Raw genomic sequence first — 16,899 nt, 5'->3', positions numbered from 1 at the left:
TCAAGGGCACAATTCTAGACTGAAATTACTTGAAAAGAGGGAGTTTTTTTTCAATGACCGATGCATTATGTTTTAGAAGTGTCAGTCAGTGTTTAGTCGGTGGAGTAAAAATACAATAATTTCCCTCTGAAATGTAGTCAAGGACAAGTATAAAGCAGCATAAAATTGAAATAGTCAAGTAAAGTACAAGTACCTCAGAACTGTACAGTACAGTACAAAGTGCTGTACTTGAGTACTGAGTTACTTTCCACTACTGCTGGTTTTGTAACATCACCTGACACAACCCTAAAATATTTCAACATTGTAGTTGAGCACCAGACAAAATGTCCAATTTATGTTCTCCATGATTATAAATTTCATTTTGGCACAATAAAAGCACTAAAATCATAAAATACAAATACATAACCAAATAAATATTGTTACATAATCTTGATGTGTGACCCAATGAAACACCCACAAGCGTTGACTTTCAACAGCTCAAAGCGATACAAACTTTCTCTTTCTATATCTGCCTGTCTCTACTTTTCTATGCTGTTCTCTCCCTAATGTAAATTTTCTCCACTCGCTGGACTCATCAGCCCCCATCAGTTTTGGAAGAAATGAGCGTGTACATTCGCTTGTCAGGAACATGCATTTGGTCCGAACCCAACTTGGCTTAACTTTGTCTACAAACACCACCTTATTCTGTAGGCACTGAACAGATGGCAGCACATGTCTGCAGGACCTGCCAAGGGATTTGTGTGATGCATTAATCATACAGATCTTTGACAGCCATGAAGTTAGTTACTTTGCTCGGATTACTAATTCAGTCACATGTCCACTGAGTTCTGAATGTTTGGCCTTGTTTCACGTGATTTTGTGATCTTGGTGGCACCTTTAACACTGTGTGTGTGTTTGTGTTGTTGTTCTATAGCAAAACCCAGCACAGCTCTCTGGACCAGAGCTCACCTCCACAGACTGGTGTGTCCACGTACAACCACCCTGTGCTCGGTGTCTACAACCCCCGGGATGACTTCCCACTGCGAAAGACTGGTACATCACACACACACACATGCTTCCACACTTAGTTTTGGCAGTGCAGAGCTGTCTGTTTGCTTCTATGCAGACTCATGTTTAGAGAGGATTACACACATACACACTTGTGCAATTGTAACATCCAGTAGCTGCTATGCAGACTCACGTCTAGCATAATTTAGATAGCATCAGAGTGCTGCACCATTAATCACATCCACATTAGGCTGTCAGGGTCTCCCAGCATCCCCCACATGAGAGCGTTAGAGAGAGTATAAGCGTAGGTGGTTCAAGAGTTCAATAGAGTGAGAGAGGTTTTTTACCATTTTAGCACCTGATGTTTTATTAGTTTTTAATAGTTCCTTATCCTCAGGGGTTGTTTTAAATCAGCTGTTGTTCAGCATTGTCTTAAGAAACTTCATCTTGACACTGACTGTGTTAATAATTACAGATTTATATTAAAATTGCTCTTTTTAATCAGGACTTTAGAGAGGGTAGTATACATTTAGCTTGGGTCCTTTCAGATTTGAGGTTGTTTGAGATTGTCAGTGACATTCAGCAGAACTCTGATGTTGTGTTCCTGGACCTTTCTACTGCCTTTAATTTGTTTGGTAACTGCATATTAACTAACTCTGACAGATCATATTTGAGGGCTATGTCAGTCGAGAACATCTCCTCTAGCAGTGCAACAATTACTTTTGGGGTTCCCCAGGGCTCCATTCTTGGCCCTTTATTGTTTTCAATCTGCATGATACCTCTGGGTCAAGCAAGTGCAATATTTCTTTTCACTGTTATGCTGATAGTACACACACAGTAAACCTTAGAGATGTCAAAACTCGGACGTCCAATCATTTTTTGGACCTAAAATAAAACCTTTTTGCCTAAAACAAATACAAAACATGTAAGCATTGATCTGCTTCTATTGGGTTTATACTGCAAAAAGGAAATCTTTCATAGTTTTTTCATGACACACAAACCTTTATTTATGTGTTTGTGCCCATCCATTTAACTCATTATTTGTTGTACTTTCTAAGAAATCAACTGATCTCTTTCAGCTACTGAAAAACACAGCTGACACATTTCAATCAATTTCTGGTCCAATATGAGGCCATAAATCTTTGGATGGGTTTTGAGTTTGAGAACATTTCTTTCAATTATTTGCTGTACTTTCCAAGAAATTAACTGACCACCTTCAGCTTGCACAAAACACAACAGGCAGGGTAATTTCAACGTCTTGAAATTGTAGCACATTTCAACCTGTGGCCTTAAGAATTGATTTTAAATTGGATTTTATTTAGTTTTGCTTTCACTTTTACTGTTATGTTATTGTCCTTTATCTGTTAAGTATAATGTATAAATAAAGTTTATTAACAGAGTATACTTGAACACTGCTGCTTCAAGTAGTAACTGTAATTCTGCATAGAGCAGCTTTTTTTCTTTTAAATGTGTGACAAATCTTCTTAAAAGTCATTAGAGCTGCTAAAATGCTGCAGAATGCACCACTGGAAAAACATTTTCTGTAAAACCAGCTGTTTGCAGTGTGTTTTTGTCAGGTGTGTGTATGTGTATAGCTTTGTGTGTGTGTGTGTATAAAGTGTGAGTTGTGTGTGTGTGGTGGTGTAGCCATGAAGCAGCGGTCGTCTTACAGTGCAATTATTCACTTAGCATGGTGGCAGGCGGCTCCAGCCAGCGCTCCAGCCCTATTGACTCTGAGCCTTCGGGCTACTGGCTACAACAGCAGATAGACCACAGTTGAAGAAGAAGAGAGGAAGTAAGGAGAAGTAGAGGAGCAAAAAGGGAGGGAAGGAGAGATGATGAGTAGAGGAAGGAACAGTGATAATCAGGAAGATGGAGAGAGGAAGATGGGAGTGGGGAAGCTTTTGGTGGCTTTACTGACCATTTAAAAGACCTCAAGACACATTTTTTTCTTGTCAAGAAAAACATTTTCTTTTTAAAAGCAGAGCAATAGAAGGTGAGAGGACAGAACATGCGAGCCGGCGAGCAGGATTTAAACTAAATCCAGCAAGTGGCACGATGATGCCACACTTCCGAAAACTTGGCTCATGCAGAGAAAGAAAAAAAGGCGGGATGATGGCGGGGAGTGAAAAGATCGTCCCTGGAGTGTCAGTTCGTCCCTTGATTTCTATAAGGCTGAGGATTGTGCTCAGCTGCCGAGAGAGGAGAGAACCTGTGCCACCCTGATATTTGCGCACAGCGATGACGTGCTTTGCGGGGTTTACTTATGGTAATGCCAGCTCAGGAGAGGTTAGAGGCTCTTTTATATCACCGCCTGGCCATAAAGTAGAGGACTGGCACCCAGAGCTCCCAGCAACGGTCAAAGGAAGCAACAGCGCTCTTTTGTGCATCTCCCATCTCCCATCTCCCCTTTTACACTTTACACTTACCCATAGCAGAATTAGAACAGTATTACAGATTAAGGTTCAAATCGTTTATGACCATTAATATAAGAGTCTTAAAGTTATAACCTCAAAATTTCAGTCCTGGTTCATTTGGCAACTACTTTGGTTACTGGTGGTAACAGCAAGTGCAGTTTAATACTACAGCAAACACTCCTTGGGCAGTTACTTTGTTAGAAATACAACATAAGAGCAACTGGTGTAATAAAGAAGTCAGTCAAAAATCATTGCTATGTGAACTGTGATCTGATTTCATGCTGCGTATGGTGAGAGTAATTTTCCACATAACAGCAAGACACAGGGAAATTGCTGGTTACCTTGCTCAGAAGTTGGAGATATGCAGGCTGCTGCCTTTATCTCTTTATCTGACAGCTCACTGTGGCTGCTCCTGACTCTTCCATTACACCCTTCAATATTTTAAACTGATCCGTTCTCCAAAGACGCATTAAATGACTGTTGTCTTGTTTGTGTTAAAAGCCACCCCGTGTTCCCCTAGTTGAATATTTTTTATGTGAACTAGCAGCTGTAGGAAATGTTGGGTTTGCATTAGCAGTAATTGAATACAGCTCTGAAACGGTGTTAGCAGAGTGAACAGTACACTGTGATACTTATATCAATGAGATAAAACAGTAACGCTGAATTATGTGCTGCATTGTTTTCCTTAAATCCCTTGTGCTTAGGTAGGTAATTTAAATCCAGTGCAGGACTGGCGGACTCTGCCACTATCAGTGGAAACTACTGCTTCGAGTGGTAATTACAAAGTGGTAATTATTAAGTATAAATACACTGAAATAATGCAGACCATAAATAGTATCAAAAATGGGGTTTGATTTCATGTAAATCTTAAGGATTATAACTTTTAATGCCTTTATAAAATACCAGTAATTATCTAAATGCGGAAAAAGAGTTGCGTGACAAGAGGTGCTTCCTGAAAGTGGAAGCCTTAAAAATCATTAACTCTTCTTATACAGGACAAATTTAGGGGTGAGAGAGCATCACATGAACAAACAATATGTCTAGAGCTTGTTGTGACATACACATGTATGCTTCAGAAAGTTGTAGATGGGGTGGGAAAGTTTGAGGCACTCTAACTGTGCCTCTAACTAACTGTGCTCTTTGAGCACAGAGCATGACATACAGGTCCCGTCTTTCACTGATGAGCCAATGTGTTTTTTTGTAGGCTAACTGGGGCAGCCCGTCCTTCACATGGATACAATAGCACATAGGCGGACTGGTATTGTACAGTACAAGGGGTTGGTTGAAAATCAGAATGAACAGCTCGCGCATGAATATAGGATGTCACTCACTGAATACACGGCCTTTCACCTCCGTTGTGTGGCCCATTTTAACACGCCGACAATGCACCATCTGTGCATTGATATCATGTGTTATTGTATGTGCTCATGCTTCACTAAGGCCTATAACAAAGCCTCCTGATTTTTTTTTTTTGTTTTTTACAGTTTTTCTCAATTGCTAAAACACTAAACCCTATTGTCTGAACCAAATGCTCAGTTGCCTGAACCCACTGATTGAATCAATCACTCTTTTGGCAAAGCCATAAGCACTTTTCACCTGTTTAGACACAACTTGCCAACACATTTTCATTGTGATGCACCTGTGCTGCATAATGGTGAAGTAAAGTCAAACACAATTAAAGCACAGATGTCACCACTTGAACACAACAACTCAAAATTGATCACACTTGTGGCTAATGATGTGAGGGAACATATAAAGTAAGCCAGTTCAGAGAGCACTGGTTTGTGAGGCCCTACAATGGATAGAAATCTGAGAGGAAGAGTTTGTGTGAGAGGAGGTCGAGGTGGTCAGCGAAGACCAAGAACAGTAATATCTGATGAAATCAGAGCCACTGTGATTGACCACGTTCTTGTCTGTCTGGTATGAGCATGAGGGAGGCTGGACAAAGGGTACAACCAAACATCAGTAGTACAACCAATCTACTGATGTTTGGTTGTACCCTTTGTCCAGCCTCCCTCATGCTCATACCATGGACAAGAACGTGGTCAATCACAGTAGCTCTGATTTGTGTTGGCAAGTTGTGTCTAAACAGGTGAAAAGTGCTTATGGTTTTGCCAAAAGAGTGATTGATTCAATCAGTGGGTTCAGGCAACTGAGCATTTGGTTTAGACAATAGGGTTTAGTGTTTTAGCAATTGAGAAAAACTGTAATATCTGATGAAATCAGAGCTACTGTGATTGACCATGTTCTTGTCCATGGTATGAGCATGAGGGAGGCTGGACAAAGGGTACAACCAAACATCAGTAGATTCACTGTGTCCACCATAATCCGAAGATTTAGAGAAGAGAACAGGTAATTACCTTTTTTGACATTATAGTACAGTATGTAAATGTTGACAGCAATTACTGTATGACATACGTATGTGTAAGTAAATATATGTTTCAGCACATCACTGTACCAATATACTGTAGTATTGTAATGGAGGGTTGGTCTAACTGTTTATAGGCCTAGTATTCCATATATATTTTTGTACTTTATTTTTACATGGGCTTACTGTACACCAGTGGCAAACGCGAGATTTCTGTTTTGTCTTTATGTACAAGTGCTAAATGCACATGGTTTTTTTGTTTTGCAACATGCATTTAGCCTACAGTGAACAATAAACATTTATTTCTCCAGCTTCATGTCCTGAGCATTGTGTTTTCTATTTTTCTACGTAGTGTTTAGTGACTGTTCAGTAGTGTTTTTAATTTTGATTGTCTCGGGGCACGATTTGACAACATAGTTCAGTTTTGAGCACAGATTGAACTGTTTTGAGGTGAAAGTTTGGTTTTGCAAGAAGAGTCTGAGGTTTTGTGAATGTAGCTTGAAAATTGTGTTTTGTGTTCACAGTTTAGAGAAAATGAGAGCAGCTTTCAAGAAATGTGTCTTAACAATCGAGAAAAACTGTAAAGCAATGATGTTAAGGCTATGTAGCACTCGGTATAATTTCCAATTATAAACTGCAATAATATTCATGCAAGTCATGTAGTCTTACTTTCCTTGAACTTAGTTAATTAATCTACCAAAATGGAAATAATTCTATGCAATGATTTCTATAAGCACCACATTATGTTGTTTTCTCCTTAGTCCACTCAAAGAGCAGAGAAAACTTCTTTTCACTGGTATTGACATTTTCCCCATCGATTCTACTTGGCTTTGACTATACCTTTGCTGTGATTATTTGGGGTGCTGTCATAGTGGATCATTCACCTTTTAAAATGTGTTTTCACTTTGCTGAAGTAGGAACCACAAACCTAATTATTGTACTTCAACACGCTAATTACTGTCCTTCTTTCTAGCGCAGCCCCTTTTCCTCACTAGAACTGTCAGTTTAAATCCTGAGAAAATAAGTCCTGTCATTAGTCTTAGAAGCTCTAAATGAAATGTCTAATCGCTTTTGTGTTGTGATAGCAAGGTTATGCTCTTGTGATATTCATGACCATATTAAAACAAAATCACTTTAGAAACTAAAATTTGTGTTAATTCATCTGGCAGAGGAAAAATCTCCGGAATCTCTTGTCATTTTATTGATAAAAATTTAGACACATCAACTAGACATTTGGCTCATCTTCATGGACATAGCTTAAACTTTTATTCTCCGTACAGAGCTGACAGAACGTGAATTAAAGATGATGTCTCATATAAAAACTTTTCTATCAAACGTGATGCTTTAATTTTGGATTATACAAAAGCAGACAGAAGAAACTACAGAAACAGTGAAGTTAAGAAAAAGGGTCTGAAGTTTGAAGGCTACTTAGCTAAAAGTGTGTAACAGCTATATAAATGATGAAACTTTAGATTTTATGCTTTTTAGGATAAATATTCCCATAAAAGAAAAAATGTAATTTTCAGATAACAGCAGATACTGTACTTTATGTTTGGACAATCTAAACAGCATCTAAGCTAGGCTAGTTAGCTTTTAGCAGGGCTTGTTTATCTGTTTTACCTTTTCTCCATTGTGATTAAATTTAGCTACTGCCGTATTAATGTGGTATAATAAACTCAATTAGATGTTGGAGCACCAAAATAGATTTTTCAATCACAGGAAACAGGTCGTAAAAAAGTTAATAAATTAGCTTTAGCTAAGGCTAGCTATGGAGTGTAGTCACTGCGGTTTGTTTTTACCTCAGTTTTGTAGTTCCTGCAAATTTAAAATGTTTTTTTTATCGAAAATTATACATTTTAATGGTATAATAATTTTTATATGGTAAAACAAATGTCAAAAAGTAAGGCTCAGGTCTTAATTTAATTACTGCGTTTTGGCCTTGTTGGGTAGAACTGTCCATTCTACACTATCGACCTAGATTTTTAAGGCCCTTGTAATTTTCTTTTGTAGAATACTTTCATCTTCATTGTTTGCAAAGATCTAAAATCTAATTCAGGGACAGGGAACCTCAGAAATCCTGATTTGTAGTAAATGGGCTCCACAAATTCCCACCAACATTAAAGGTGGGGTATTCGATTTTAATCCAATACACGTCTTTCGGTTAAATTCAGTGAATATTGCCTTACGGTCCGCTAGCTGTCCGTTTTGTGTGTGCGCATCTGGTGTTTGTACACAGCCCTGGCTCTGTAAATAGGAAACAAACAGTGACTCTGTGCCGGGCCACACCACACTCTTCTTGCCATTGCAGTCATGATTTGAGTGTCAGGTAACGTTAAATGACTTGCCACGGACATTCAGCTTACTTTCTAGTTTGCCAAGATATGCTGTTGTTGTGATGTTAGCTAAAGTAGCAGGAGAGTTGTGAGTATCGCTGTCTGGAGCTGGTGTGCTGGCTCTGGGAAACCGTCTCGTCCTCTCTGGCTGTTAGCTTCACAGCAACTGTAGGGACAGTCTGCTAACCCACAACCTAGCTAACATTAGTTACATTACTTGCTGTGTTGTTCTTCGCTCTATATCATAGTGTTTGTCATGGTATTAGATTTCTCCAGAATTGCATACCCCATCTTTAATTGGTTTGACTCCATCTGGACTGTGCGTTCCCTCTCACTTTGTGCTACTGTACCTTCACACTTCATAGTTCACACTTCACTCTCTTCCACACATTTACTTTTACCTGACACTGTGAATGGGAACAAGTTAATTTTTGATGAATGTTTCCTAAAAGGATTTTTCAGGGAAATCTGCTCCAGGGAAAGTAGCTGTACCCTCCGTTTAAAGTAAGAAATATAGTAGCAGATTAATCTGGTTATGTCATAATCTGGGTTAGTGGTGTACATTTGGATTTAGCTCTCCTTTGATGATTAAAAATTGGATAATGAATTGTGAAATTATCCGAGGCCGCTGATTGGCTGGGCAGAGTAAACAGAGCCAAGGTGACGTGCCGTTCCCTTCTCCATGTCTCCCCTCACAAGTCTGTGAAAGAGAACACAAAAGACCACAAGGCCTTTAGGCAATCAGACATGGCTCCCAAATTGGAGCTAATTGCTTTTTAGCTGCAATGTTGTTGAGAAAATTGATCAGAATTTGGCGTGTTCAGAAAGCATTTAAATAGTAGGGAGTAATCGTACAGTAAATTAATAGCACTATGTAACAGTTTGTCTACCAAACAGGTTTCATAATAGAGCAGCTCTCTGGAAGGTCCTCCATGACAGATCAATGTGTAGAGCTCCCAGTTTAAGCTGAAAGCCTGTGAGACTGTAGCTCAGGTAACTCTCCCACCCTTTTGATTGATTTGTCCAAAGCTGCACAGCCGTCAGTTATCTGTTTAACATCAAGGCGTAACAGGTGTTGGCGTCTGAGCTGCAGTTAGCAAGACACAAAAATCACAAAGTTACCAGAGTTACCAAAAGTAGATGGCAATGCTGTAGTTTAATATTGGGACATTACAGTTCAAGGTGCGGCGCATGGGAGTAAACTCCTGAATTGCCTAAAATGTCAAAGATGAAATCAATTTTTACAGAGAGTAATTTTCTAAACACAAATAACACAGCAGCTTTTGACCTTTCTCAGGCTGCAACAAGAACCAGTGACACACCTCGTTATAAGCACAACAGATAATCAGACACAGGTGTGGCTCCTCATTATAAATCATTAGGTGAGACTGCATTTAGTTTTGTTGGAGATGTTCCCTCAAAGCCATTAAGGAAATCCCAGAATTGAGAAAAAAAAGTTAAATATCATTCTTAGATTTGCTTTGCTGAAGTGGAAAAGTTGGTGCATGAGTTAAAAAAGATGCAATAAAACTTTTTTAATAAATCGGGATGAGATTCTTCTTTAATTTCTAGCAGTGTAGACATATTGTTCCTGTCTTTGCTTCAACTTCTTAGCTCCACCATATACTGTAGCAGTTTAGCATTTAGACCATCAATGAATGAAGGAATCAGAATGTTTGGTTCATCTCTCTCCATCCTTCTTTCAGCCTCGGAGCCCAACCTGAAGCTGCGCTCCAGACTGAAGCAGAAGGTAAGCGAGCGGAGGAGCAGTCCGCTGCTGCGCCGTCGAGACAGCCCCATCACCTCCGCCAAGAAACGCTCACTCGACATGGCAGGTGAGGGAAACACAGATACACAAAGTGTCTTGTGTTCGTTCAGAAAGTTTTATTTTTAGGCTGCTGTATTTTCTTGTATGTATTTGATTTGTCTTTGTGTGTGTTTCAGACTCTGCGTGTAGCAGCGCCCCTGGCTCAGGGCCAAGCTCCCCGAATAACAGCTCCAACAACATCCCCAATGAGAACGGCATCACTGTGTCAGTCTCCAACAACACAGAGGTAACACACACACACACTCACACACACACGCACACAGCAAGTAACTAGTCACTTCAGTGCACCTGAGGTTTAGATTGATATATTAAGCTGTTATTAACTTGTTTTGAACAATTTATACAGTTTATTCTTGAATTTTTAGTTTAATTCTTTTACTGGTGAGGAAAATTTTAGCACGATGTGATGGTCAAGATGCTGATTCATTTCTCTCCTGCAGAAAAATGAAATAGTTTGGAAACACTAAATTCTTGTCATTTTTAGCATCAAACGTTCACTCCATTTAAAGGTTATGCATCATTGCACAAAACATGAGCTACAGACAACGTCAGTTCAAAAAGCTTTTTGTCTGAGATGAACCCTAGTAGGCACAAAATTATAACTGAAAAAATATAAATAATACACAATCTACATAAACCTATACTTATTATTAATTAAACAAAATTATAAACAAATTATGCAGCCTTTTGCTGTCAGAGTAGCTTTGCTGTTTTGTGTGGGGGCTAGTTATTAGCTTTTAAACCTAGTAGCCTATAGCATGTACAAAGGCTCTGAGTGAGGGATGTTCAGATGATTGGTCTGCAGAGGAGGAAGACAGTCGAGGAGCTGGCAAGATGCTATTTGTGGCAGCCATTAAGGGCACTGAGGCAGTGTGGAGGAGGCTTGTGGCCGTGACAGTTTTATATTGCCAGTACGGTGCAAACGTAGCTCTTTCCCCATGTGTGGACATCTACTACTGCAGTGTCTGCTCCTGTGCTGTTCTTTCTTCATGATGCAAACACAGATAAATCATTTAAATGTGCTTCCCAGGCGTGTTTGGCCCAGAGGCTGTGCAGCGGTGCTGAGCGGGGCTCTGTTAACCAGCTGTCCCTCTACACTTCGCCATCCTTACCCAACATCACCCTGGGGCTGCCCGCCACTGCCACGGCCACTGCTGCTTCCAATGTAAGGAAGAACTTAGAGACTGTGCATCTATTTATCTGTGAATGTGTTTATCTGGAGTGTACTGTCTGGGACAATTTATTCAAAATCAGCGCTCACCTTCCCTGCTCTCCCTCTTTTCCAGGTGACGTCGGCCCAGCAGGATGGAGGTCTGCAGCCGGCCCTCTCCCTCAGCCCTCCCTTCCTCTCTGGTGGCCACTTGACCCCCTACCTGGCCGAGGCCGGAGCGGGAACAGGCGGGCACGGCACGCACAGTCCACTGCTTCAACACATGGTGCTCATGGAGCAGAGCCCGGCACAGAGCCCCCTGGTGACAGGTAGGAGTAGTAATGGAGGTTTTACTAAAGCTAGTACTAATTAATAGTGATAAAAGTAGCAATGGTAGCTCTATTAGTGGTAGTAGTTTTGGTAAAGCAAATCACCAAACACAACTCTGAGTAAAAGTGAAAGAATTATTCAGTTCTACTCCTGAAACACTCTGGCGACACACAAAAAAAGAAAAATCGTCACCACACTCACAGCTATGTGTGTCAGTGGTACACTGTGTGCCCCCTCTCACTGACAGACGTCCATTCATATGCTCAAACTAATGAGCTCCTTTCATATGTCAGCGTATGCTATGAGATTGTGACATGGTTGCATTGTGTGCCCTTTCCCATCAGCTCATTCATTGACTACCATTTTGCTGCTATTTTGAGTAGGGCATTAGCAGTGAATGGGGCAATGACGCACATACAGACGCATGTACGTGTGGATCCACGCACAAAAAACGTACAGTCAAGGATGTGTGCGCGCCCACACACAGACCAGGAGCAGAGAGTGAATTTTTACAGCATTGATGCAGTAATCAGCTCATGTTTTTAGCCATGAAAAAAGCCTCTCCATATCTAACTGCCACGTACTTTGACGTTGCATCAGCGCTTTCTTCCTTCTAACTTTTCCTAGCTCCACTAATCCATGTGGTAGCTGTGCATCAGCAAGCTTTTTCAGAAACAAATTGAAAACATTCTGGTAGTCAAGTTATTTTTTTATCTGATATTTGCACAGTAATCAAGCTTCTCAGATCATTTCCCAGGCTCAATTAAGTCTGTTTTTCTTACTTTCACCCGAATGATACACTGTAAATGGACTAAGCTGTTCACTTTTCCCGGCTCGTATCATCACAATAAAAGAATCGCAGTATGGCAACACAGATGGTAGTTTTTATTTGGTTCACAAATACATCTGCTGACTAATCTAAGGTCCAACACCAATAAGAGTGAAATTAGGAATCCGTTTGTTGATGTGAACACATCATTTATTTATCTTGTATTTTAGGTATTTAGCTTGAAGTCTCATCAATGCCGCTTACAACAAAAGGTCAGGGTCTTCTTCAGTGACCGCTCATTGTGGTCTGACAAGGCTTGAAAAGTCATTGTAAGCAGGTTGTACATCAGCTGCTTTCAAAAAATTTTCCATTTCATTCAGACACGAATAATATAAACGAGCACATAATTCACTAAACGGTTATTCATCTTTACTTCCAATTTTTAATCTGGAAAAACATGGCGGTTGTTCTGGTAGCCACCAAAATAGGCCTTGCAGACACAGACCCATGCATCATTGTGACACCTAGTCTAAATACTTGATAAGGTTTGGGTTTTTTGAGTGTCAACAAGTCAGGTTATCGTGAAAACACTCGCCATTGAGCACTGTAGCTTTCGTAAACAGCTGCATGACCACCTTGATATTCTGCCAGGTTTGGAAGTGAGGTTAAGCAAGATCTACCTTACCCAAACTAAAACACTTTGTCTTTTATGGTGTAAAAGCCAGATAACATGTTATAGTTAAAACAGAGCTCAACGGTCAGTGAGGTTCCTGATATGATGTGGGACTTATCAGATTCAGGATAGTCTCTAAATAAAAATGACCGTGACTTCTTTGTAACCAAGTAGTGTATGTAGATTGTAGATTGTTCATTTAAAAAAATGTTGTCCTTATTATTGTGTCCTTCATGATGTAAGTCATAGTACAATTTCATAACAAAAATTAAAAGAATGGAAAATCATTTAATAAAATGTCCTGGACGTTTACTTGCTGACAAAGGCACTGGCACTGACAGATTAGAATGTACTAGGAATCCCATGTTTCACTGTGAGAAGGATGTGTCATGTTTAAACAGAGACAAAGTGCAGAAAATGAAAGCCTTTGTTTTAATCGAACATACAAGCACACAGCTCTTGTTAGATTGAAACAATGCACTCTCTGTTCTTGTTTCTGTTGAGAAGTGAGCTCCCTCCCAGACAACTTATGAAGAAATCTCTCCTAATGGATATGAGTTTACACTCTGTGTTCTTGGGTTTCACCTCCTCTTGTAACTAAAGTATTCCTTGTTTGTGTCCAAGGTGTAAGCGGCCTGTCTATGCCGTCAGCAGCATCCATGGCCAAGCTGCAGCGACAGCACCGGCCCCTGGGGCGGACCCAGTCGGCCCCTCTGCCCCAAGGGAGCGCCGCGCAGGCTCATGCCCAAGCCCTGGCCCTGCAGCAGCTGGTGGTCCAGCAGCAGCACCAGCAGTTCCTGGAGAAGCACAAGCAGCAGTTCCAGCAGCAGCAGCTCCACCTCAACAAGGTGACTTGATTTTGAATGCAAATGATGCTTTTTGTGTACAGCAAGTTGTACATGTTATCATTATTGTTATATAACACGTTATAAGCAGTTTGCTCACTGTACTGATGAAGGCAGGTGATAGACGGGGCCACAGATCTGACATCACATTTAAATAAACTGATAATTAATTAGAGCTATAAGCCAGCGTGGGCCAGTACAGGAGCTGTAGTGTAGTTGTTTGTGTAGGCGCAGCCAGTAACACAGCCAATAACATGTTAGCTGTGGATGTGTGTGAAGTCCTTGATTTTATTCTGCCGTTTTCTTTCTCTCTCTGTAGTATTTTTGTTTACGAGTAGGCGGAAGCAGGTATGGGTTAACATGTATAGCAGTGTGTGTGTGTGTGTGTGTGTGTGTGTGTGTGTGTGTGTGTGAATGTTTGCATCCACGTCTCTGTGACTGTGGCTGAGACAGTTGCCACGGACTGCGAGGTAACTGTGCGCTGCCATGGCAACGGAGCGGAAGCCTCTGCCTTATATGGTCAGGGAGGCAGTGAGCAGCCGCTGCTCTGGGTGGCTTTACCTATTCGAGCAGAGTACTCGCTGGAGGAGAGGTGGGTGGATGAAACAAGGGATTTCCTCTCCTCCTCCTCCTCCTCCTCCTCCTCCTCCTCCTCCTCCGCCTCCCCTGCTCTGCTCTGCTCTCACTCCCTCCATATGTTTCAGAGCTCTCCAGTGGCAGCTTTTCACACAAACATCTCTACAACAGCCTCTGGCACACCAAGGATGGATTCTGCTGGAGTTTTGTCCGGACAAAAATGAAAATGTCCACTTCAAACATTGTTTTATTCTGTTAAATTAATCAGAATACAAGAGGGCGAAGAGCTGTTTTTGTTAAATTTATTTATTTATTCTAAATTCTATAATGTGAATAGTGGTGTCAATGTAGTCAATGAATTGCTTACTTGATTGAGAGAAAATAGCAATTCTGATAATCACATAATTGTTTAAGTCATTTATCAAGCAAAAATTAAAAATATTCTCTGGTTCTTCTGCTGTTTTTCTGTGTTTATATTATTATAAATTGAACACAATTGAATATCTTTAAGTTTCAGACTGTCAAACTTGGGGATGCACCGTTCTGACTTTTTGCTCCCTCGATATTATCGATTATGTCTTGGGTGGGTGCAGTGACATAGAAAACTTAGTTGAACTCATTTAAAATACGTATAATTCTGCCTCATTGCATGGAACTCATTGCGATCATTCTTAGGTTTCCAGGCTGAAACTGTAACACGTAACTAACTACGTTAGCTTAACTACAACATGTAGAGACATTTGTGCATATTTTAATTATATTGTTCAAGGCAGTTTATGAGATTGCGTTGTTATAATGGATCAACCTCAGTGAAATTTTACTATATCCTGATATGAGGGCAGACATCACGTTCAACTTGTTTAATACATGTAACACATGTGGTTTGTCCTGTAGGAGCTCACCACAGCAAATGACCAGAGCAGAGCAGGAAACCTGAAAATAGTATTTAATTGGGATCGGTAACATCTGGCCAATACCCGATCCATGGTGGCAGATCAATACATCCTTAAGTCCAACAGTCTAGATCTTAAGGTTTTGGACTGTTTTTTCCATTGTTTTCTTGACTTTTATAGACTAAAAGATGAATTGATTAGTCTAAAAAAAGAATCAACAGATCATTAGTTACAGCCCTAAATGTAATTAATTAAAAGATTGTGATACAAAAACAAATGTTGTAGGACTTAATACTTAGGTTATGTGATACTCAGATACATTTACATTTACATAAAAAAAATGTTCTTGTTCCAGCTATATGATAGTAATCTGAATATCTTTGGGTTTTATGTTGGATGTTGCATGTTATGCAATGCAATCGGTATGCAAAGGACCAGATAAAGAGGAGGTTTCTGGGAAAGTAGAGCAGAGGGAGGGCGGCGGGGTCGAGGGAGGACGTGAAAAATGGGGGAGAAAGAGAAGTTTGTTTCGACGGAAAAAAGACATGAACAGTAGAGTAGAGGAGGAGGAAGGGTGGGGTGGATGAGAGCTGGTGAATGCTCTGACGTCAATGCTGTGTCAGCTCTGTGCCAGGGGACCCAGAAGCTTACAGCTCTGGGAAACGCACACACACACACACACACACACACACACACACACACACACACACACACACACACACACACACCTGTAGCTGTAACCTTATCATAAGACTTCCAGCAAACACTTCTCTTTCTTGCTGTTCTCTTAGTCTTGACATCATAAACACTCACACACTACTGAGGCGAGTACTCCGCAGCCTTGAATGGCATGCTGAATGGTTCATGTCAGCGAAAGTGAATGAATAGCCAACTGAATCACTACTCAGTTAACAGCAGGCCCCAGAATGAGTCGATGAAAAGCAGCACAACGGGGAGTGTGGAATGTCTCTGTTCGAGGGGACACATTTTGCCCCGGAGTACAGTCGACAGAGCGGTCACTCACATTCAATTAGAACGGATAGGTTTGAAATGAGCAAGACACCAATCTGACTGAGTAATCCAAATTAAGCTTGTTAAAAGAAGAATGCTCCAGAGAGAGGAGCGATTTGCCAGGAATTTGTTTCAGAGGAGAGCGTGCCCGTTTGTCTGAGTGCAGCCTCACACATTGGAGGGGATTTGTCACATCCTGCTGTTTGATTGTGAAATAAATTTCACATCGCAGCATCATCACCATTCTCCCTCTTTGCCTTTCTCCCCCCCTGTGTTTTCCCACAGATGATGGCCAAGCCCAGCGAGTCCCCCGTGGGCCGTCAGCACCAGAGCCACCCCGAGGAGACGGAGGAGGAGCTGAGGGAGCACCAGGATGGAGGCACTCTGCCGCCGGGGGTCACCATCAAGCAGGAGCCCCCTGACCCGCAGGAGCTGCAGGAGGAGGCGCTGCAGCAGCACAGGGAGAGGGAGCGGGAGAGACAGGCGGAGCAGGAGCTGCTCTTCAGACAGGTAGAGGATGGGGTATACATTATGCAGCTGTAAAACAACGTAGGCTGAGAGAATCAATATGAAGTTTCAGAGAATTGATTCCGACTCTGCTTGGCACTGATGTATTGTAGGTGTTTCTGGGGAAGTCCTGGAGAGGAGAAAACTCAAAAAACAGGCACATAATTGTATTTTGGGCTGTGAAAATGTAGCTCTTTGTCCTATGGCATCTC

The 16,899-nt window shown here is 41.0% G+C and overlaps 1 protein-coding gene across 8 annotated transcripts in view; it reads left to right on the top strand.

Annotated features, from left to right (window-relative positions):
- Window positions 1-16,899, top strand: part of LOC122872100 (histone deacetylase 4-like) — a 63,626-nt gene that overhangs the window by 34,504 nt on the left and 12,223 nt on the right. For all 8 annotated transcript variants that reach the window (XM_044187829.1, XM_044187827.1, XM_044187826.1 and 5 more), the window contains 7 exons: window positions 914-1,032; window positions 9,812-9,940; window positions 10,050-10,159; window positions 10,964-11,098; window positions 11,220-11,412; window positions 13,480-13,703; window positions 16,466-16,690. In XM_044187829.1, coding sequence (XP_044043764.1) covers window positions 914-1,032; window positions 9,812-9,940; window positions 10,050-10,159; window positions 10,964-11,098; window positions 11,220-11,412; window positions 13,480-13,703; window positions 16,466-16,690 — 1,135 coding nt within the window. The remainder of the gene's footprint in view (window positions 1-913; window positions 1,033-9,811; window positions 9,941-10,049; window positions 10,160-10,963; window positions 11,099-11,219; window positions 11,413-13,479; window positions 13,704-16,465; window positions 16,691-16,899) is intronic.

The sequence above is a fragment of the Siniperca chuatsi genome, linkage group LG24 (genome assembly GCF_020085105.1).
Source record: "Siniperca chuatsi isolate FFG_IHB_CAS linkage group LG24, ASM2008510v1, whole genome shotgun sequence".
Lineage (NCBI taxonomy): Eukaryota > Metazoa > Chordata > Actinopteri > Centrarchiformes > Sinipercidae > Siniperca > Siniperca chuatsi.
The sequence above is the reverse complement of the archived record's forward strand: the minus strand, read 5'-3'. Positions and strand labels throughout refer to the sequence as shown.